At 38.6% G+C, this 24,959-nt stretch overlaps 1 protein-coding gene across 7 annotated transcripts in view; it reads right to left on the reverse strand.

Moving 5' to 3' along the window:
* The window catches only part of pcbp4 (poly(rC) binding protein 4), a 102,295-nt gene that overhangs the window by 21,903 nt on the left and 55,433 nt on the right, over positions 1 to 24,959 (reverse strand). For all 7 annotated transcript variants that reach the window (XM_053652639.1, XM_053652638.1, XM_053652637.1 and 4 more), the window contains 5 exons: positions 24,491 to 24,523; positions 15,358 to 15,474; positions 8,599 to 8,730; positions 6,703 to 6,831; positions 2,816 to 2,890 (listed from right to left, as the gene is read on the reverse strand). In XM_053652639.1, the coding sequence (XP_053508614.1) occupies positions 2,816 to 2,890; positions 6,703 to 6,831; positions 8,599 to 8,730; positions 15,358 to 15,474; positions 24,491 to 24,523 (486 nt within the window). The remainder of the gene's footprint in view (positions 1 to 2,815; positions 2,891 to 6,702; positions 6,832 to 8,598; positions 8,731 to 15,357; positions 15,475 to 24,490; positions 24,524 to 24,959) is intronic.

Raw genomic sequence — 24,959 nt, forward strand, 5'->3', positions numbered from 1 at the left:
TTTATATATATATATATATATATATATATATATATATATATATATATATATATTTCCTCATTTATCAAAAACAAAAACAAAATTTTGGCCAGATATTTACTATTCAAGAACAGATTATTGAAAACTGACAAAAATCAATTATAGCTGTTTGAGAAAGCAGTGTATAAAAGTGAATATCTGAAAACCCTGTTCACACATCATTTGCTTTATTTATTATTTTTTTTACACCTGTATTGCTATGTATGCTCATCAAAAAGCATTAATTCTTGTTCTTCACAACCAACACTGTCTATTACATGGTCCTCTAGTATGAAATTAGATTTGTGGCAAAAGTTTTGAACGTAAAACTTTTCAAGAAACGAATATACAATGAGAAAGAAGGAAAAACACTGAAACTGAAAACAGTGAACTCAGTGGCAAAACTGGAACATGGTCGTCAAATAAACTGAATTCTTTGTTAACAGCTTTCTCAGCTTCCTTTTCACTAATCATGGTTTATGAATGCGCTGCCAGAGTTTATGCTTACGTTTACGCTTTCAAACTTTTCGTTTACGCTACGCAAGTTTATGTTCACCATTCTGGCACAAATTTCTCATGTGGGTGGGATTAACAGCAATTTACTCTCATTGGCTAGTGAGATTCGGATCGACAGCCAGAGTGTACAGCTTAGGAGGAGGATGATGATGATGATGACTAAAACAGCGCTCTGTGCCACTCCTGAGAGCTCATCTCGAAAGAATAATCATATGAGACTACTCAAACCTTAAATATTAATTACAAACTTATACTGACTAAGTAAGTAAGTAATTTCCACTACAAAGTACAAACAGTATTATTATACAGAGAACTGCATCCGGAACGTTCTCCAAACTTCTCGCCACTGAAGTCCATACTCCCAGGTCAGGGAGCTGTCGATCTAAATCTCACTAGCCAATGAGAGTAAATCACTGTTAAGCTCCACCCACACAAGAGTTTTGTGCCAGAATAGTGAATGTAAACTTGCGGTGTATAAATGAAAACTTTAAGATAAGATAAGATAATACTTTATTAATCACCAGATGGAGAAATTAGGGAAGAATAATCATATGAAAGCTTAAACAAAATCTCTGGGAGCGCATTCATAACCATAAACCATGATTAGCGAAAAGGAAGCTTAAAAAACTGTTAAAAAAGAATGCTGTTTATTTGTTTATTTAACCATGTTAAAGTTTTGCCACTCAGTTCACTGTTTTCAGTTTCAGATTTTTTTTCTTCCTTCTCATTATATATTTTTCCTGATGTCTTGAAAAGTTACGTTCAATACTTTTAGCACAATTTTAATTCCATACACTAGAGTCTAGACAATGTCTTTGATTGAAAGAAGTAGCGATTATGAACAGAACACTTTTTTCTTAATGAATATTAATATGAATCAGTTCTCATAATGATTCGCGTTCTCATTATAGCGATTCGTTTTTCATAACTGATATGTAAAGAATAAAACATGACAGGGAGTGTTGTTATAGGAAAATAACACTCCAGCAGGGTGGTATACATCCTGAAGTGTTATATTCCTCTCACACCACAGCAGTTTGGCACTTCTTTAAAGAATGTCATGTTTTTTTATATATACATATATGTATATATATATATATATATATATATATATATATATATTATCCATTTATAGTTCTAGAATGTCAGATGTGTTAATGTTAGTTCCTGTTATTACTTGCGTAATTATCTTTTAAACTGTTGTTCCCTCACCAGCCATGCTTATTTTATCTCTCTTGAAGGTAACAAGACAAAAAATGCAGTTTGCCCTACATCCTGAAGACTTTCCCGTGTTAGAAAATTTAAAGGTTTTATACAGCTCTAAGCGCTAACACTGGAGACTCCTTCCAAAAATGCTAAATGATCATTTCACCAAAAAAAAAAAAAACCTACAGCATCTGCCATACAAGTCCCTGTGAATTTGCTGTTCTTAAAGGAATGATAAAGTATTTGAACGAGCAGATTAATATAAACTGGTGATTTTCCTTACAGATGGATCTACTCTCAGAGCTGCTGATATAGAAAATGAATCAACACATCCTGACCAATCTGAATTAAGAATTCAACAGTGCTCTGGTATAAAATGAAAAAAGAAGAAGAAGAAAAACCCCCCAGCTCTTTGTAGTGAGACTTTTATTAAATGCTGACACACTGAAGTGGTTATAGCATATTATTATTATAATGTCACATACACTATATGGCTATAAGTTGTGCACACCTGACCATGACACTCATACTGTATGTGCTCATTGAACATCCCATCCCAGATTTAGTTGTCACTTTGCTGTTATAATAACCCCCACTCTTCTGGGAAGGCTTTCCACTAGATTTTGGAGTGTGGCTGTGGGAATTTGTGCCACGAGAGCATTAGAGAGATCAGGCACTGATTTTGGTTGAGGAGGTCTGGGGTACAGTCAGTGTTCCAGTTCATCCCAAATGTGTTCAGTGGGGTCGAGGTCAGGGCTCTGTGCAGGACACTCGAGTTCTTCCACTCCCAATTTGGCACACCATGTCTTCTTGGAGCTTGCTTTGTGCACAGGGGCATTGTCATGCTGGAACATGTTTGGGCATCTTAGTTCCATTGAAGGGAAATTGTAATGCTACAGCACACAAAGATGTCCTATACTATTTGGAGAAGACTCACATATAGGTGTGATGGTCAAGAGTCCACACACTTTTGGACATATAATGTATTTGATATATAGTGTGAGGGTGTGACTGGGTAACACAGAGTGGTGTTAGTCGTATGGCTGAAAAGGATGACGAGTTTTGAAATTCTCACCTGGTTTCCGGAGAGCAGTACCGCCCCGGGTAAGGGGCTAGGGCGGTATGGAATTGTCGCACCTTTCGGAGGTGACTGCAGGAGAAAAGAAAAATACAAAAGATTTAGACTGTGGATTATAAATTTCCTTGGATTTCCAGGCTTATCAGGCAGAAGTGAATATATGGATGAAAACCTCTTACTTTTTCAGGTATTTATATATTATTAAGCAAAGATTAAGCAGGGGAAGCTCTACTGAGACTAAAATCTAGCTGTTGAAAATGAGACAGAAATTCAAAACATTAAACAAGGTAATAGATAATGATACTACATAAAAGATTCCATTAAGATGAAGTGAAGCAAAAGCAAAGTTGAAAAATAAAAAGGAACAAACCTTGCAGTTTATTATATATGAAAAAAAACCCCTCCAAGCCTTTTTAATAAGATTTGAATAATAAGAACACCCCTACCTAAAACAATCAGTTAGGACTAAAATCAGTCTTCTATTTGATATGAACAGATTGTCAAGGACATTTGTTCATTGAAATGCTTGTGGTGAGGCTCAGGTGAATTGCTACATGAACAAGTCTAGGTGTTTTCATACTTCGCTTTTTTTTTTACATGTCGTCCTATGGGTAGCAGCCACAAGGTGGGTGGAATAAAGCTGCTTTAAATAAAAAAGATCTGCTGCCTGTGTTTGTGGTCACAGTGGAGCTTGCAAATTTGAAAAAAGTTCAACTTTTCAGAAAAGTGAAGAGTGACATAAAACTCTTTTATCTTTTTACCACCCGACCAATAAAACGGCAAGTTAGGATGTAAGCAAGAAAAAGAAACATGCAGGATAAAGTGCTGGTGAAAAATGTTTCTAAGTGAGAGAACATGTACAGTGACCTCCACTAATATTGGCACCCTTGGTAAATATGAGCAAAGAAGACTGTGAAAAAGTTGTCTTTATTGTTTAACCTTTTGATCTTTTGTTAAAAAAAATATCACAAAAATACTCTGCTCTTATGGATATCAAACAATTGCAAACACAACACAGGTTTATCAAAAAAACCCCCAAAAAAACAACTTTGTTAAATATAGGTGTTTAAAGGTTGTACAAAGCTAGATTGCTAGACATTGCCAGACACCCAGACATGAGGTAGTTTGAATTTTACATTGAATTTGAATGATTTTCATGATTGTACATTTGCATACAAGAAGACTATATAAGTGAGTTTCTCTGAGTACACGGTGTGACGACATTGCTTGTTTAATTTAATCTAGCTTGCTAGTTAGAGTAGTTAGTTAACTGATACCAGCTAGGACTGTTCAGAACACAAACAATCCAAAACACGCACAAGTGTGAAAAACATCTGATAAGCACAAAATATAAATGAATATAACCAAGTAAATATGAATAAAATAAATTATTCATAGGTTTAGAAGTTAGTAGCAATGTAGTGTGGTACCAGACTATGAAGTTTCAGTGTGTTCTTTATTTTATTCCACTGGCGAGACTGCAGACTGATGTGCCTGTATTTCCTTAATGAACAGAAATGCTGACAAGCCAAACACAAATGCAATGTGCTTATCGATCAGTTCTTCAGCGCATTACTTAGGAGAGGCCCATTATCTTTAAGCAAGAAGCCATTTGCTTAGATTATTCGCTGCTTATTGTTGAGACTCGGGATGCTTGCTAATGGTAGTGCCATATGATGCTTTCACAAAAAAGTATGAGTGTGAGAGGTGAACCGAAGACACTGAATATTAAACTGAAAAATCCTCACTATTCATTTCAGATTTCGAGACTAATGTGCCCTTACACTGAAATATAGCTTTTCAAATATTAAAAAAAAAAAAAAAAAAACAAACCAGCACAAAGTCAACATAAGTTCATATATACGTTCTATTCGACTTCTTTTTAGGCAAACAAAGTATTCCTAAAAAAGGAACACTTATGAAATGTCTGAAAGTCTTTACTTACATCACCTTGAACATATAAAAATGTCTACAAACCATGAAAACTACACGGAATTAAAACAATCAAGATCTTTTCACGAATAGCCCAGGTCAAACATGAGTTTCAATTCAGATTTAAAAACACTTACAGTCCTTGCTTTTCTAGTATTCAGACTCAGAGACTTAAGTTATGCCGGGAAAGAGTTGCTTATTCATAGACGGGCTACGTACCTAACTGGAAGGCCCATTTAGATTAAGGAGCTCACCTGTGTATATTTTTTGCTTCTGAGGTTACCAGATTTTCAATAATGTCTAGACAACCCATCTTTAAACATAAGCACTTGCCTTTAAGACAGAAAAGGCAAGTGAAGAATGAAACTGAAGAATGAAATACGTTTTGTTTTCTTTCAGATGTAATATGATGTAACATACAAGCAAGAGGCAATTTGAAAATAAAGATAAATACTAATACGAGGACTATTATGATGATATGAATAAGAAACATAAATTTAATACATAATACAGTGGTGCTGGACTTAATACAGCTCCTCAATCGAGCTGATGTTATGCAAGAAACACTGACTTAAGTCCAAGGACAGAATCAGGTGTAACTATGATATACTACATTTTAGGTGGACTCCACCCTGCATAATTTATTTTGGCAATTAATAAAATACCATTTCTTGGTAATGGACTCTACTTATTAGCTGCCTTAGTATCTAAGTGATCCAGCTTTAAAGAATGATTCAATGTGCTCAAAGTAGTGTGATGTCAGCTGTGATTTGGATCAGGCCAGGCATAGCCTCGCAGCTACTCATTCAAGTGAAATGAATCTGTTTAAACATTCAACATGTGACTTTGAATAATTTGCATCCTTGAACAGATGAGAACAGCCAGTAAGAAGCAAGCCTAAAGCAGGACTTGAAGCTCTCAGCGTTGGGGTTTAGCGCAAATGGGCTCTGACATGTCATGCTGCCTTCTAACCCTTTAACATTAAAGGAACAGGAACTGGGTGCATAATAACACCACTGATTAACCAAAAAAAAGCCAAACAAACTAAAAAAGAAGCCAAACAAACTAAAAAAAAAACCCTCCTTCCAGAATCGTTCAAGTAAAAAGGTGGCGAAAGCATATTCATTTTGGACTTTGGGAGATCTGAGGAAACGAGCAGTGATCGTACCTCAGTGACAAATCTTTTTTGCTGGGTTTAGAGGCAGTGTGCAAAAAAGGCATAAAGAAATTACAAATCACCATGTGCACTGCAGGAGATTATTATAACAGTCCTTGTAAGTAGTGTTCCGAGAAGAAAGTGCAAATTCGGTCCCATATTTCAGACAAAGCTTTTAAAGTTTTGTCAGGTTTTATAACTGTGGCCTTTGTATTTAACTGCATTTAAAGTTCCAATGACAGACTGCAATAACAGAACTAGCACTTAACTCTTTAAAGGCTTGACTTAATCATTGTGTATTTTGTGAGTATTTTTTCATTGGCTTTTAACAGGCAACATACGGTATGCAAAACATAAAATATAACATGACTCACTCAAGTCTTGGATTATTATTCAATGACTCATCTTAAAGCATATTATTATGTAACTACATAAGAATTTAACATAATGGGGCATGCTGTTATTGGAAAACAATCAACAATGAGATAGTGTGACGCCACATTGGAGCTATTTTCCAATAACTGCACATCCCAAAGTGTCTTTTTATACCACAGCAAAGTGCCAGCATTTATTTATTCATTAAAGAATGATGCATCATAAATTTGATCCGTTTATAGTTATGTATACATTTTAAATTCAAACTGTAGTGGCACTTTTCTCATTCCATAAAAAACTTATTAAAAGCCTATTTTCTTTTTAAATCTAGGAATGAAACATTAGATCCCTTACATTTCCAGATTTTTAAAACATTTTAAAAAGTGTGAAGATTAAATAAAAGGACAGAAATGGTATGTACCTCGAGTATGACAGTGCAGATGAGTTTGACACACTGGATGATGGCTTCTTGGCTCCCGGATATCGTCACGCCTCGTTCTGTGGAGTTGGGAAGCAGATCACCTGCGACCTGCACTTGTGCCCCTGTGCTCTGTTAGTGAAAGAATAATCCATCAAGACACCCATATTGCTTTAGAATTATTTGCAGCTCATTATTATTTATAAAGCTTGTGCAGTACACCTCATGCATTATAAAGAACAGTAACAACATGATTACAGTTTATCAAGAAATGACTTATAGCACAGTTAATAAAAAACAAATGCTTATAAGGAATCATTACCAAACTGCAAAGAATTATAAGCACAGTTAATAATGATTGATGAATATGGGCTTCATAGAAAAGGTTGCCAAATAAATTTCTTTTAATAAGTAAAGGCAGGCTGATGTATCGAAATAGTGAAGTCCTGGCCTCGCTCAGGTTAACAAGCCTGAAACCTTTATGCTAGCCATTAAAATAGTACATGTAGGTATTAGATCTGTCATCTTGTGAAGGTTCTTTTTTGGTGACTGTACACCTACTTAATCCAGAAATATACTATCTCAGGTACAACCTGTCCTCTGTAGAACCCTTTACCTTACGAAACAAGATCTTGGCAACAATACGTAAGGAATGAAACATGACCATGTTTGCTGTTATAGGAAAGTAATCAACTACAGAGTGGTGGGATGCTGACCAAAGCAAGGCAGAGTTACTGTTGCCATTTTTTTCTATGACAGCATGTGCTGTATTGTTTTATTCATCTTATTCAGCAGCGATTTGCCAGCTGAAATTTGGTGTACCGCATGATAGTGCTAATTTGTGAGTGGATTTATAATGATAACTGGGTTACATCAAAAACATGGCCGCCATCAAGCAATTAGTTTTCACCAAGTAAGTTGAGCTACAGTCATACTGTTCATCTATGGCCTCTTTAATGTTTACTGTAATTTGGCAAGAACTGTCCACTGGGGGCACTGTTTGAGAAGGGTGCTTGGATCGCTTGAACCCTAATGTTTTTGCCCATAACTTGAGAACCCTGAAGCGTAGACACGTTCTTTGTTCTTTTTACCACAGATTCCTTGGCTACTTCCCAAACCAACTTGCCATTTAGACCATTAAGTTCCACCCACTGAGATTTTGAGCTAATTTGCAAAATATGCAACACCTACTTTTGCAAAATAGTCCTTGGATTTTTGCTATATCCTTACAAATTTGTCTCCTAACAGATATTTTCACAAAATCAACAATTATACATGGTTTTTCTCTGTTAAAGAATAAATTTTCCATGAATTATTAGCCTTAGATTATGTAGATGCATAATGCATTATTATATGTACATGCATTAAATCTATCAGTTAAATTACAGCCAAAACTACTGTCAGAGCCGTGCTTTTCTAGAACATTAATCATCTTGTGGCCAATCAACTTCAAGAATTCAACAGCATTGTGGTATAAGGCGTGAACACCATTTAGATAATTTAAATAAGCATTTCATCAAATGTTTAACAAGCGCAACAGAAAAAGTCCACTTGATGATTCAGATGGATGACTTGAAAATAATAATCCAATAAAGGTTCCAACCCATTTTCTACGTATCCCACCCATTTCTTCCACCTCCCTCCATTTCCTGCATTAGCGACCACTCCAAAGTTAGCATGACCCGGCACGTGGCATTACCTCATCCCCCGGCCGACAGCAGAGACCATAAATGTAAAATAAGTGGGTTTTTACTGGCATCCAGAGCCATGAAATATGCAGTAGAGTAAGCGACTTGAACACACTAAGCATTGAGGAACGCTCCTTAGAGGTCTTCTAGTGGAAGGAGAGGAATAAGGGAGGGAGAGGTGGAGATATAAATGTATTTCTCTGGTCCTTACCTCTCTGATCTCTTTGATTTTTGAGCCGCCTTTTCCAATTAGAGAGCCGCACTGGCTGGCAGGGATAACCAGACGCAACGTGACTGGAGGCTTGCTGGTTACTGTGCCGTTAGCCACGAGAGTAGCCAGGTCCTGAAATACACAATACAGTATATGTAAGAAAATTGGAGTACATTTAACAGATCTTAGAGCAGAAAAAAACATTTAAGTGGTGTAATATTAGATCCAAGCATTATGTGTAATGTATTTGATGTAATGAGTGAGGTGTGCTTCAAGATATAGGTCTGAAATTTGACCTTCATAAAAACCATGTCTATGGGAATTCCCTAGACTCTTAAATCTGCTTCTATCATTTTATACCCCAGCACTCTTGAATTCCTATCTGATTGGTGAGAAGGTGCTGATTAATTTTTTATCACGACAGCTCTGCCAATACAATTAAAGTGTATATGTTAGCACCTCTGCGTGTAGAAAGATCCATTTTTACAAATGCGAAGCTTGTACAGTTTTATCAGAATCCCACCACCCAGCCTGTGAACAGAATATCCTTATCTATTAAAATAATGTTAACTCCTTTGTAGCTGCCTGCATTAATTGTGGAACATTTACAGAATGCCCCTGGCCTTCCCAAATGAAACCATTACCAAGTGAAGACCTTGTGTTTTGGATTCCGTGCTTGAAAGCGGTTCTTCGCAGTAGAATTTAATCAGCCCCTCCATGCCCGTCTCCTTCAGTGTTTGCCAATCAATATAAATCACTGGCTAAAGGTTGGCAGCGATTGAACAAAGTTGAACAAGCCTTGTGGCTGAGATTCCCATTGATCTCCACCACCAGGTTATGCATAATATTTACCCATTCCACATCTCGCGTGTTACTTTCGAGGTTGCAGTTGATGCACCACTGGCCTCAGGAACATTCGTTGGAATCAAAGACTCGTATTTGAATGCTTCAGCAGTATGACTGATAAGAAAACTGCAACGTGGCTTGAGCTCAGCAACGCAGGCCAGTTTTCATGAACACACTCTTTGCTTTAAGAGGAATGAGCTTGAATGTCCTTTAGTCAGGCTGCACAATTTCAGAGGCTCTTTCTTTAATTAAGCCTGGCAATAAATAGTGCTCCAAGTCAAGGCCCACCATCACTGCAATTAATTAATGGGGAGCAGGATTCTTGCTGGGGTTTGAAATGTAAATAGCAACCACTGTCTCGCTGCCCATCAATTTCTGCTCTTTCTACGTGAAGGGAATAATTACGACCTGAGTGGGCACCTTGTAATGGGACCCAACAAAGAATTTATTCTTGCAGATGTGTTTGCACTGGGTTTGTTTGTGTCCACAATGAAAATCCTGTAAGAATGGATTGGAGGAGACAAAAAAAAAATCCAGAGATGTATCTATTTCTGCAAATATACACTAAAACATATGACAAGAAAATCTTGAGGATTTGCACTTTCACCTCTGAATATTGGCATGGATATGATTTGATCGTAGGCACGAGTCACGCAATATGGCCAAATGTTTTGTTTATTTTTACTCAACTAGTGGAAATAGATCCCGAAGTAGCCACGCTCACTTTATAGCACATCGGCTAGCTATCTAGCTAGTTAGCGCACATTGATTTATTGATTTACCAACGCCTGTTGGTGTTTCTGTTAAAGATTCTTCTGGTCAAATCTTCATCCGTTCTTCCTTTTCATCTTCATCTGATGAGCCAACTCAAAAGTCTCGTTTGCTGATGATGTCGCTAATATGTCTGTGCTAACCATTTCGAAGTACGAAGTGGAATTTTACGTGCCAAACAAAACACGAGAGGCGTAATACACACATGGAAACGTCCCAGTGCGGTTATAGGAAATATCGCCACCCTTGGAACACTGTTTGTCCAATCAAATTAGTGGACCAGAACCAACTGCTGAATAATACAATTTAGGTTCTCATAGCTGTGAAGAGCATGTGCCTTCCCCACTCCCCAGTGCCTGTTGGTGTCATGTAAACTAAGTGCTAGCAAGATGTCCAGGTCAATCCTTTCACCCTCTTCCTCCTAATCTACTTTCACAACCTGGCAAATGCTCAATCATTCATTATGATATTAACCTCCACAGGTCCACGCATTGGCTTAAATCCTGTATTCTCCCTTACAGCCATAATCTGGAATTGATAAAATAATACCACAGCACCTCAGGATAAAGGCTGAATTCTTAACAGAATGCATAGATTTTTCTGTCTTGTTACTTGACTTGAAAATCTGTAATGTTTTATTCAGCTGTTTTATGCACATGTTTTCAGAAGGTTTTCAGAATGTTGTCTACATGGCCTTACTTTCAAGCGCAGGTGGCTGATGAGTTCAAATTCATTACTTCTTTACACAGTTTCAGCATGCTGACATATGGGTTTTAAGTAGTCCTTAGGCTGTAGCTTGATTTCTTAAATTTTTGACAAAAGCAACAGAGTAAAGAGAAAGGACAATTAGAGACTAATTGAAAACAACTGGGATTGAATTTTTTATTTTGATAATTTTTTTCTAATGAAGTATTGAGTTCAGATTCAATTTGATTTATATAGCACTTTTACCAATACATATTGTTACAAAGCACTTTTACAGCAATCTGGTTGTAGATTTAGATCCCTAGTGAGCAAACCAGAGACTACAGTGATGAGGAAATAGTCAATGAGACAACATGATTAAGGAACCTCAAGACTCCATAGTGAACACATCCTCTTCTAGGTGATACTGGTTGGCAGGATTATAAACCATTACTGTTATACAAGTGTATGATGTAAAGGAAAACCGTGCTAAGTGTGTTGAAAGAAGTCGTGGGATTAAGTCTTAATGATTACAGCAGCAGTTCATTGGCACAAGTCTATCATATGAAGGTTGATTTTTATTATTTTTTTGGAAGAGCTGATGGTGTTTAGTTATTCCCAATGTAATGTTAATACTAAACTGAGGTAACTGGGTGTTGTCATCTTGAAGGGAGCTTTCACACTTGGCTTTTATTTTTTTCTCAACCGCCAGCACACATTTTGCTTGTAATTCTATGGAAAGAAGTTGCAACGGAGGTGGAATGTGGCTGCTTTTAAACAGCACTGCCTTTTCAGTGCCAAGTGACATTAAGTGTTTTTATTTATTTATTTATTTTACCTCCTGGTAAAAAACATCAGGTTGCAAGTTGGGCAAAAAAGTTCCCCAAAAGTTATTCAGCAAACATAAGGAGATTTATGACATCATTCCTAATGTTACAATGTTGCAATGTAACTAAAAATAACAACTTTGCTATTTTGGGGATATTCACCAGCACACAATGTGACCTCTCACTATAACTGTGACTTCATACAGTCATGCATTCTCCTCTAAATCTTCAGCAAAGGCAAATAACCACAAACACCTCACTGAGATGATCCATACTATTTCATCTTTTTAACTATTAATAATAAATCTAATCTAGATATCAAGCTAGATGTATTATTTAGTCGATACCAACTAGGACTTCTACGAGCATTGTTATGGTTACAATTGCGTGAACTGCTTTTTTTTCATATCAGCAAAAAAGGCGCTTAAGCCAGTGCTTTTTTTGGGGGGGGGGGGGCGCAAGTGTGAAAGGAACCTAAGGCATTCCACTCAGCACTTTTTCTGGGGAGAAACAGCCAGATATCGAATGACAGTATGCCTTTACAACAAGCCTTACTACTAGAAGCCATTCAGAACTGCCTAAAAGACTCTTGCCTAAATTCTTTGTATAACCGAGTACAAGCTGCATGTCATGAAACTTTTTAGTTTTAGAATGTTTTAGAATCAGTCAATTATACAACAGTTAGTTCTGGTCCACTAATTTGATTGGTTGAGTCATGTTCCAAGAGCGCCTATATTTCCTATAACCATACTGGGATGTGTCACTGTGTGTATCACTCCGCTCATCTGCGTTTGCCATGTAAAATTCCACTTCCTAGTTCGAAATGGTTACTATAGTAGTGTTAGAGACATCTCGAGATGAAGATAAAAAGAAAGAAGGGACGCCAGTTTTACCAGAAGTACCTTTAAGGGGAATGTACAAATTAAGCTAGCCGATGTACTATAAAGTGGGTGAGGCTTCTTCTGGATAAATTTCCGCTAGCGAAGCAAAAATAAACAGAACATTTGGCCATATAGTGTCTGAAAAGTCACTTTGATATTAATTTCTTGTTTATAAAACTATTGCATAAAAGCAATATCGCACTTTCAGTTGTACTGAATATCAGCACATCTGTGATTACCTGCGGCGAATCCCAGCCGTGCTGATATTCAGTATAACCACACTCTTGCTCGTATAATATTGCTTAATTCTACCATAGCACAGTTAAATTCTTGAATCTGATTCATCAGAAGGTGTTGATTCATTTTCCAAAACAGCAACTCTGGCAATAGTGTAAATCAAATGATAAGTGTATATTAATGCACTAATTCTAATATGTCATTGTTTCTATAGTTACAACTAATTGCCATGGACTTATATATCTAAAGCTAATAAGAACTATATATTTTTTTAAAATGTGTTGTAATTAACAGAAAGATGTGTAATCACTGATATGGTGAAGCTTTCTGTAAGGACATGCTTATTTGACATTGATGGAAGGAGTCTCCAGTGTCAGTAAGTTTTTCCTCTAGAGGAAAGTCTTTAGGACAGAGGACTTTTTGGTTTCTCGGTAACACGTCACAGTGTTTTGTTTTTTACCCCCTTTGTCTTATTAACTTTAAGAGAAAGCAAAAAAGAGAAGCTGGTGAAGAAACGCTGCTATAACGTAAGTAATAACAGGAACTAACTTCACAACAATTAATGTAACTATAAAGATTTCACTGCTATGCAAATTGCTATGGTATAACACAAAAGGGTTTGCTGTTCTAAAAAAATAATCCATAATGGGGTGGTGTGATGCGAACCAATATGAAGTATAATAATAATAATAACAGCCTAGAACATTTGTGCTTCAGCCCTGTCCACATGGTGTTATCTGTCCTAGTCTGTTACAATGCATTTTCTCAGTGACTGTACCAGTGTGTAATTCTTTTCTGTGTTTGGTTGCTCATTGTTTTTCACATTGTGTGTTTGTCCATGATTGTTCATTGTTTATGTATCAGTGTATTCTAAAGCGTCCTTGAGTTCTGGAAAGGCGCAATATAAATTAAACATATTATTATTATTATTATTATTATTATTATTATTATTATTCTTGTGTTGTTTCTGAAAAACCAAAACCCCACCGAAAGCTGTAACAGCAAGAAAATTTAAGGATGTTTGAAATGGAACAGGCCCCTAAATAAAACTCCGTCAAGCTGTGATGTGCATCATGTGCTTGGTGCGAGTCGAATCTTGACCCTGCTGCAGACTCCGAGGTTTCTATGACAACTCATTCATTTCTGACTGGGCCAGGCTGAGTTGCAGAGAGATTCCCCGCAGCTGGTTAATGACCTGCACTCTGCCACGTGCATAAAGCAAATAATGGGATAGGTGTGAGAAGCGAGGCAGCAAGGCAAAGTTCTTGACAGAGGCGTGATTGAGGCAAAGGAGTCATTAGAGAATATCGGGTAGATTCGATTTCTACGTACGGCTAAGGATGGTGGAGGTCAGAGATGGGTTGACAGAATTAGATGCGTGGTAGTTAATGGTGTGTCACTGAGAATAATTACTTGTGGGCATTTTGGGTAATTCTGTACTTGAGCACATAAAAGAACAATTCATTGATTACTCAACATTTAAAACGAACAGTCTTGATGGGTAAAATTTTGCTTCACATTACTGTGCCAATTAGATTTGTCATGTCATGACAGTATCTGAATCCGTTTCTGTGTAGTCCACCAAATATCTGTAGTGGGCGTGGCCTAAACCAGAAGGGTTATTTTTTCTGAAGTAAATAAACACTGGAAACCAATTGGGGCAGTGATATTTCAGTGGTTAGGTTGTTGGACTGCTGATTGGAAGGTTGTGAGTTCAAATCCCAGCGCTGCCATTGCTGGGCCCTTGAGCAACACCCTTCACCCTCAACTTAACTGCTCAGTTGTATAAATGAGATAAATGTAAGTCGCTGTGGATAAAGAAGTCTGGCAAACGCCATAAATGTAAATGAAAGAAAAAGAGGCTCGGACAGTTCCTCAACCTCAGCTGTGTCACTCGAGTATGTAATTGGTCTCAACTAGAAATGTGTGGGGGACTGTTTTTTTTTCCCCTTTAAATCCCACTTGCATAGTTATATTTTCAATTTTGCAATATTTTCTAACAAATTCCATTTTGTAAAATATAAATAAACTAGTAGTCCACATGAATCCATGTCCACATTAATCCAGATAGATCTGAAAACTGCATTTGCGTTTTAAAACTGGATAGCAGGCAGAACAACTGCAGTACAACATCGTCCACCATCTTGTTTGTTTTGAGTTAAATGGGTCACATGCCTGGGTCACATGATTAAAAAATATGCAATTATTTTCGAATATCTCCGTTTTCTCAGTCCACACGTTTTCAAATCTATCCACTTGGGAGAGCGTTTTCCAAAAGCTCAGTTTTCGCTCGACAAAAACACCGTCTCAGTGTGGACGCAAGGTCAAAACATAGAGAAGAAGCGTTTTCAAATGTATACAGATGAATGTAGCCGTAGCCTCATTTAAACCAACACAACCCTGACGAGGCAGTTGCCTAATATAAAGGAATAAACAAATGAATGATGTTTATGTGCATGCTAGAGAAGTGTGTGTGTGTGCGTGTGCGTGCATATGCATGCTCTCGCCCTCACCTCCTCCAGCTTTATCGTGATCATGGTGAAGGCTCGGAACACACACTCTGTGGGGCCGGTGATGGTGATGATCCGCTCGGGACAAGAACCCTCGGAGATATTAATGCGTGCGCTGCTCTGTTAGGATAGACAGATCAAAAGAAAGAGAAATGAATGATAGGACTAGATGGGGTAAAAGAAATATAGGGAGGTGGTAGACATCATTGCTGATATCTATCTTTGATATCTCTGCCCTTATTCTTTCTGTCTTTCTCGCGATCAAATCACTCTGAAACGCTTTCTTTTATTCTTATGTGTGTCATTTGGCACCTCTGTGGGCCAGCGTCTGGGCTCGGAATTAGAAATATGCTTGCAGAAATGTGTGTGTGTGTAGGCATGTGTGATAAAAGATGTCTGAGTGCCCCTTGCTTTCATTATGCATATACTGAAACAGACAGAAAGCAGGTTTCCCACTCTTTTTCACAGATCATTTCCCAGGACTTTTCAAGGACATTTCAAATTTCATGATGATGGGAATAAAAGACAGGATTCACGGCCTAAAGTGATATATTTCTCTTTCCAGAAGTCTTAAAAAAAACATATAATTCATGGCTATGACTTAAATGGTAAATGGTCTGCACTTATATAGTGCTTTTTTGACCTTAGCGGTTCCAAAGCGCTTTACGCTGAGTCTTGTTCACCCATTCACACACACATACGTAACTATAAATCTTAACTAAAACTATCAAATCTATAACTATAAAATCTGAAATACACCACATACACACACACAGAGCTTCTGAAGTTAAACTCTTCACTTTATTATAATGAACTCGTTATAACGCCTGCCTAGGCCCTTCTCATTAAGCTTTCCCTTCCCTCTTCCCCTAACTGCAGTCTCCAAAAAAATAAAGGCATTATCAAAAATAATTTCCAAAAAGCATCTGATCCAAACAGACTAAACAATATATAAATGTCTGTCCAAAACATTTTCTGCATTAAGCTCCACTGAACAGTATCCTTTTGAACTTTTTTAGTGTAATTGCTTCAAACTCTCTTGCATGTTTTCCAAACTTTGTTCTAGAGCTGCTAACTCCTCACGTTTCTCTGCGACAGTTTTTCGAAAAAATATCTGATTTTGACAGTAAGGTGAAGTCATGCTTTCTTTCTGCCCTGAGTGCCATTTCATCTGCCTCTTTTTGCATGGTTTCAAGGCTTTCATTATTTTTTTTGTCTTTTTTGCATTGACATTTTCAATTTCTTGGTGCAGGTCTTTTCTTTTCCTCTCACTGGCAGTTTGGACTTTCTTTTTCTTTTCATCCTCCAAGTACTACATATATCTCATCCTTACTCCTTTGCAGTGTAGTATGAGATCTCTTGGCAGGACTTCATATAGTGCTCCAGGTTCTCTTTAAAGCATATCTTTGTTGATAGAGTATCCTCATTCCATTGCCCCTTGTCCATGAGACAGTGTGAGCAGATGTTTAATCAGGTCCCACAAGGCTGTATATTCTGTTCTGAAACTGACAAGATTTCCAAGAAACTTGTCTAGCCTGGAAGTCTAAGCAAAATTTTGTAATTCTGCTTTATGTTGTGTGTAGGTGTGTATTGAAAGTGTTTTATACTGTGCAAGAACCTCATCACACTGAGGTGCAGTGTATCAACTGGCATTGAGCAAAACTTGTAAGAGTTTCTGAAGCATTTCTCTTGAACTTTCTCCGCTTGCGACCATGGCGACAGGGTCAAGGGAGCTCGTGTGCCGCACAGCTGGGTACATTATGGGATTTCTCTCCATCATTTTCTTGCAAGTCATGGAAAGGAAGGAGACACATTCTTTCTTGAACAGCTGAATTTTGACAGGATGTTCCTGGAGGTTTTCAGATGCCTTCTCTAAAGCTTGCTTCGTTCCAAATCCAATGTCAAGCTGTTTGAGCGGTACACGCTTTGCTTTGTCTTGTGGATCTAGTTTCAGCAGTTGGAGAGGTGTCTGTAACTTTTCCAGTTCTTCCCTTTTGATATGGCATGATAGCAAGCTTCTCATGGTTGACTGGAGCTCCTTTGCTCAAAGAGGAACCACTGGAGAATCTGTCTGGAATTTTTCCAAAAATGCTTCAGCTGTCTAGTAACAAATACAAAAAAAATGGAGCTTGGCAACAAAAAGAGGGTCTGAAGTAACCTCCTTTACTGTGCAGTATGATGCTGATGGTGGAACTTTACTTTTCAAAGTATGTTGATGTACGTCTGCACTGCAGGCCAAATTTTGATTGCTCTCTCGGCAACTGCCGAATCTTCTACCCATCGACGAGCACAGAACTTCAAAGGAAATGTTGATGTTTTGGTCATCTCAATGAAAACCCTACGTCTGGCTATTGAGTCATGGAACAAACGCCAAAAAGCCCTCAGTACATCTCCCACCTTCCAACCCGTTTCTGTCTCTCCACTTTGAAAGCTTCCATGCACAACATGCAAAGCACAGCTTCCCAAATTCAGCAACGTTGATGCATCATGGTCTGATTGGCTCTTGTCTTCTTGGAACATCTTCATGCATTTCCAGTTTACTATAGGGCCATCCATTGAGATCTGCCGGAGCTTCTTGGGATCACATGTTGAAAGGGTTTTCTTTATTTTCTCCAATAGCTTCTCTGCCTGAGTATGTCCCATCAACTGTGAATCAAAATAGCGCACAGCTACTTTCTCTTCACGATCACTCCAGTAACGGACAATAACATCCATCTGTTCCATCTGTGTCACTTTATTCAAGCATTCATCAAATGATACTACATAGCATTGTGCCTTCCTGACATCTTTTATCGACTCCTCTTTGAAATATGGCCACAAGCCAGAGGATAAAAGGTAAGCAGATTTTGTTGCACCACATGAAAACCGTTTGGCAATATCACTGTCTGGGAACGTTTGACTAAAAATGACTGACACATCAGAGCTGGAGTTGAATGAGTAGTGTGACCCGACCATTTTGATTCCCCAACGAATCTCAGCTTCGAGCACAGCTTGGCTTGAAAAGAACTTTGATAGTGTTGAGCTGCCTTGTGGGCCTGACCATGTTGCCTCTTCATTTGTACTGGACACTTGAAAAAAAGCTACACTTCCCTAACCCCCCACCCCTTCAACCTCTGCAGCAATGCTGGCAGCACTCATATGTCTATTTCCCAAAGACAACCTCTGGATATGACACTGAGCACGTACACTCAACTTCTTTGGTCGACCATGGCGAGGCCAGTTCTGAGTGGAACCTGTCCTATTAAATCGCTGTATGGTCTTGGCCACCGTGCTGCAGCTCAGTCTCAGGGTCTTGGCAATCTTCTTATAGCCTAGGCCATCTTTATGTAGAGCAACAATTCTTTTTTTCAGATCCTCAGAGAGTTCTTTGCCATGAGTTGCCATGTTGAACTTCCAGTGACCAGTATGAGGGAATGTGAGAGCGATGACACCAAATTTAACACACCTGCTCCCCATTCACACCTGAGACCTCATAACACTAAGTCACATGACACCGGGGAGGGAAAATGGCTAATTGGGCCCAATTTGGACATTTTCACTTAGGGGTATACTCACTTTTGTTGCCAACGGGTTAGACATTAATGGCTGTGTGTTGAGTTATTTTGAGGGGACAGCAAATTTACACTGTTACACAAGCTGTCACTCACTACTTTACATTGTAGCAAAGTGTCATTTCTTCAGTGTTGTCACATGAAAAGATATAATCAAATATTTACAAAAATGTGAGGGGTGTACTCACTTTTGTTAGATACTGTATAAACACTGGATACAGATTTTAAGTGTGTGAATTTATCCCAATTTCATGGCGACGGTGGCAAGGAAAAACTCCCTAAGATGTTAAGAGGAAGAAACCTTGAGAGGAACCACATCTACAGTGGTTGCTTGTAGGTCTTTGTTATTTTGTCTGCAAATTTCCTGTCCGCTGTCTTCAGAAGTCATTTCCCTAAGAAAATGTGTCATTTTTGTCTCCTTGTTCATTTGTGTAGCAACTTTTACATGTCCTTGTCTTCGTTCATGTCTCTCGAGCGCTGAGAGACCCATGGTACCGACATCAAAGGATTTCCTGCAAAACCGCTGATATGCCCGTTACACATCTCCTGATACTGTACTTCTCTTAGCCAGTCCATGAACTGGGGATCTTTCCATTCCTTCTTAAACGTGCACTGCCTCCCTGACATTTATGTTGCTTAATTCTTTTATGTCATTTAAGATCAGAAGTGTTACAGATGCAATGAATGGTAGGAATAGCCTTTACATGTCCTAGTATCTCTTTTTACATCACTCCTTGTTCTAATTTTGGATTATTGACAGTATTCAATCGTTGTACTTCACTGTCTTTCCTTTGTTTGGAAAGCACACGTTCTATATTTATTTACAATTACGTTATATACATTCATATTATATTAACAAACTATTTAATAAAATGATACCAACAATCACTAGTAATAATGTGAATTTAATGTAACATTAATGTGTGTGTGTGTGTGTGTGTGTGTGTGTGTGTGTGTTTCTTTACGCTCGTGTGCTCACTGACTCATTCTCCAGGGTGGGTATGGGCGCACGTGCTTGCGCGTGAGTGTGTGTGTGTGTGTTGGTGTGTGTAGATGACTCAAGAAATTGCTGTGCTGGACTGTGTGAATCATCCTCCTGCAGGCCCCCTGCTGTCTCTCTCCATTAACACTGATCACTCCATCAATCACACACACACGCACACACACACACACACACACACACACGCGCACACACACACTCCGCTCTGGCTTCATGCATATGCCACACAGTTGTGCTACACAAACACTGTAGACCTGCCATTTCAGAACTGGGAAGGAATCAGTGGTGTGGCAAAATGGGAAAACAGTACACTCAGAATGTGCATCAGCTACAGTATTGAAGTATTTCTTCATGTAAGTCACTTTTGTAGAATAAGTGATTTGTTGCTTGGTGTAAAATGAATGCACGCTATTACATTCCTGTGCTTTACTTCAAGGTCCTAACATGCGTTCTTGCATAAAACTAGTGTTTAAAGTGTTCCTATTACGTAGTAAAAAAAGCCATTACCCAAAATGTACACCACAGCACTGTTGACTTCTCTATTCTGATTGGTCAGAAGGTGTTGATTCATGTTTTTAAAACCATCAGACCTGACAATCGTTCTGGCTGCATGGTTGATATTAACGTGCTGCTTCTAAGATGTCCTTACATTTACATTTATTCATTTAGCAGACGCTTTTATCCAAAGCGACTTACCAATGAGAAAATACAAGCAAAAATGTCCTTACACAGGAACTTGTAAGGTTGCTGCGCCACATTAACAGATTTAACAAAACACGTGTAATCGTTGAAGGTGTTGACGTTTTCTGTGAGGAAACGAGTCTCCAAAAAAAGGCAAAACAAATGAAGGGTAGCGCTGGTAGAATGGAGGACGGAGGAGTTTGCAGTTTCTCAACAATATGATTTTTTTTGTCTTCTTAACTTCAACAGAGATAAGAAAAGAAAGTCTGGGGAAGGAATGATTATTTGTAGCTGCTTGGACGTAAGTAATAACAGGAACTATCCATCCATCCATCCATCCATTTTCCATAACGCTTATCCTACACAGGGTTGGGGGGAGCCTGGAGCCTATTCCAGGGTGCTCGGGGAACATGGCAGGGCACAATCACACACACATTCACACACTACGTACAATTTAGAAATACCAATCAGCCTACAACACATGTCTTTGGACTGGGGGAGGAAATTGGAGAACCCAGAGGAACCCCGGAAGCATGGGGAGACATGCTTGCACGCAGGGCAGAGGTGGGTTTCGAACCCCCAATCCTGGAGGTGCGTGGCAAGTGCTAACCACTAAGCCACTGTGCCTCCATAACAGGTCCCCCCCCCCCACTCCCGAACTAGCTTGCCATATGTTATTACATTATGCTAGCTACCTCTGTTTAGCCTAGTCAGAGACTGGGTAAGAACACTGAAGATTTCAGTTGCCCAATTGCCTAGCTAAAAAATTTACGACCTGTCCAACCCACATAATGTGTTTCAGCCATTAGAGACATACTTCTGTTGATGTATATTACTGTAGAATTTGTACTGCCTTTCTCTAACTGATGGAATACAACTCATTCTTGTTTGTGAACACTGGCTTTGCACGTCTCCGTACTGCCTTTAAGAACTAGCTTGTTTAGCGGTGTGCGAACAAGGCTGTTTTGCCGTCGTTTCCAGGTTCCGCTGTGTCTGCAGCTTGATTACATTTATGGCTCAGCCCTTGAAAGGCTATTTCTTGCTTATTGCTTATCATTTGTAAAATTTATTCCTGCAATGTAAGACGCTCGCTTTACAGCGGCTGAGATGAGAATGTTTTTAGTTTTAGTTTTTACATTTCCAGGCCACCAGATGTTTGTAGGGAAACAGATGGTCTGATGACCTCTGTTCAACCTCATTTTGACCCATGCTTGACTTATTGGTTTCACTGTTTATAGCTAGTATTCTCTATTACTGTAATTCCCACCCAGCTCGGGCCATTGTATACGATCAGTTCTCAACACTTCAGTTCTCTATTAGCTATACTGACTGCCGGTTTCAGCTCATATCCAATATAACACCCCATGATTAGGATTTTTATAGATGTACTTGGACTACCAGAGAGAAGAGTCCAAATTTGGCCCATATGAATCAGTTCTATCATCGTCTGTTCCCACTCATCCCCCAGTGTATCAAAGGGGACTGCAAGCTACATTTCTGCATTTGGGTTTGACGCCAACATCCTACAGCAACCAGCCGCATCGCATATCTTATGCTCGTGCAGCATTTACATTTTGGCCCAGCTCTGGTCCATGTCATGCATGAGATATGGTCTCATCAAGGTTGTTCTGGCAACCAGATTCAGAGGCGTTTATGATCATTTCATGGTGGCATGTAGGCCAGATGAAAGTGTGGACCAGCACTGGTCATGAATTTTTTTGTTCGTTAGTTTGTTTTAAATTTATATAGTATTTAGAAATGATAATCATGGTGCTGAATTGTAGAAGCAGTGTATGTGCAGTGTATGGGTTTTGCAAGTGGCAGATTTTGTGTTTTGTGCTACTGGGCTGGTTTTTAGTAGACATTGGGCTGAGAGGGGCACGGTGGCTTAGTGGTTAGTACATTTGCCTCGCACCTACAGGGTTGGGCACTTGATTCCCACCTCCACCCTGTGTGTGTGGAGCTTACATGTTCTCCCCGTGCTTCAGGGGTTTCCTCCAGGTTTCCTCCCCTAGTCCAAAGACATGCGTTGTAAGCTGTTTCTCGTTTCCAAATAGTCCGTAGTGTGTTAACTGGTGCGTGTGTGTGTGTGTGATTATGCCCTGCGATGGGTTGGCACCCCGTCCAGGGTGTCCCCTGACTTGTGCCCCACTCCCCACGACCCTGCATAGTGGTATCTATCTATCTATCTATCTGTCTGTCTGTCTATCTCTCTGTCTGTCTATCTATCTATCTGTCTGTCTATCTATCTATCTGTCTATCTATCTATCTGTCTGTCTATCTCTCTGTCTGTCTATCTATCTGTCTGTCTATCTATCTATCTGTCTGTCTATGTATCTATCTATCTCTCTGTCTGTCTATCTATCTATCTGTCTATCTATCTGTCTGTCTATCTATCTATCTATCTGTCTGTCTATCTATCTATCTATCTGTCTGTCTTTCTATCTGTCTATCTATCTATCTGTCTGTCTGTCTATCTATCTATTTGTCTATCTATCTATCTATCTATCTATCTATTTGTCTATCTGTCTGTCTATCTATCTATCATATCTGTCTGTCTTTCTATCTGTCTATCTATCTATCTGTCTGTCTATCTATCTGTCTATCTATCATATCTATCTGTCTATCTGTCTGTTTATCTATCTGTCTATCTATCTATCTGTCTGTCTGTCTGTCTATCTATCTCTCTGTCTGTCTATTATCTATCTATCTATCTATCTATCTGTCTGTCTGTCTGTCTGTCTATCATATTTCACTTTGAATGTTGTTTTAATAAAACAAGTAATAGTGTCTCAGCTCCTAAACTTCAGAACTCTCAAGCTCTTCAGAACTCTCAAGCTCGAGGACACACAGACAATCCTTCATCAGGACAGAATAAAGACTTACATAAAGTCGTCCCTCCCAGGTTTTCCCAGAGGTCCGCGCTTTATTTTGCTCAGTCAGTATCAATGCATGTAATTATCTTGTCATACTTTTGAGATAAATTGTGATATTTGACACTATTCAGCTTAATTAATTGGACTTCCAGGCAAGAGCGAGAAGGGACTGGGCAGCACACTGGAGCTCTGATTTGCTTGAGAGAGAGAGGGAGAGAGAGAGAGAGAGAGAGAGACAGAGAGAAGTGCAGTGTGTGTTTTACATCTTCTGTATTATGAAGCAAAATCATTAGTCTTCATTTCATGGTGGCAGCGAGCACATGTCTGACAAACACATTGTTATGCTCTCTGAGTGTGTCTGCATGTGTGAGTGAGTGAGTGTGTGTGTGTGAGAAAGACAGAGAGAGAGAGAGTGAGAGAGAGTGTAAGAGTGAGTGAGTGAATAAGAGCAAAACATCTTCTGAGGTGTTCCAGCTTCACATCAGTGGCTTTATAAGCAAAATGAAAAGGCATTTTTCATGTGCCAAGGCACTGAACACACACACACACACACACACACACACACACACACACACACACACACACACACACTCTTCCTTACATACACCTAAGCTTGTTAAATCTCCTTGTGCTTTGAGATTGGCCTTGAAACCCATTTAACAGGAGTTCATGAATGTATATACATATATATATATATATATATATATATATATATATATATAGTGTGTGTGTGTGTGTGTGTGTGTGTGTGTATGTGAGGCAGTAGTCCTTGAGATGACAGGCTTCATTTACATAATCATACTCTCTCTCTCTCTCTCTTCTTGTGTTGTCTTGTTAGTGTCGATGTGAAACACGCTTTGTTCTGTGTTCTGTCTTCTCTCTGTCACTGCCCGAGACCAATGCACTGAACTTTTAATGTGGCTGTGTGCCAGACGAGCTTCAAACAAGTCCCATTTCCTCTTTGTTTTGAATAAAACACACACACACACACACACACACACACTTCTTATAGATTCTGGATATCCTACCTCCTCTCGTATCCTCTTCACCGTTTCTCCTTTCTGTCATAAACAAAGAACAGATGATTTATTTATTTATATATAGCACATTCAAACATCTCAGTACACATTATTTAAACAAACCCATGCAGAGAATAGAGGAATCAGGAATAATAATAATAATAAAAAAAAGAATTAAGAAATATTTTTCAAGCTATATGACAATAATTAGAGGAGGAAAAAAAATATGGTTTACACACATCTTACATCCAATTTCGTAAAATGATGAAATCATGAAAACGAATGAGATCCTATGATGAATATTTTTGTCCTCAGTCTTGCTGGGTCCAAGGTGAATGAATTTTACGAATAATACGTTATAAGGTCTTTCATAATGGCTTATTCTCAAGGGCATGTTGCAGACATTGTACGTTATCTAAGACGAGTAAGAAACAGATTGAAAACTGGAGTTGTTATTTAACATAGAAAAGCAAATAAT

Source organism: Ictalurus furcatus, chromosome 21, assembly GCF_023375685.1.
Source record: "Ictalurus furcatus strain D&B chromosome 21, Billie_1.0, whole genome shotgun sequence".
Lineage (NCBI taxonomy): Eukaryota > Metazoa > Chordata > Actinopteri > Siluriformes > Ictaluridae > Ictalurus > Ictalurus furcatus.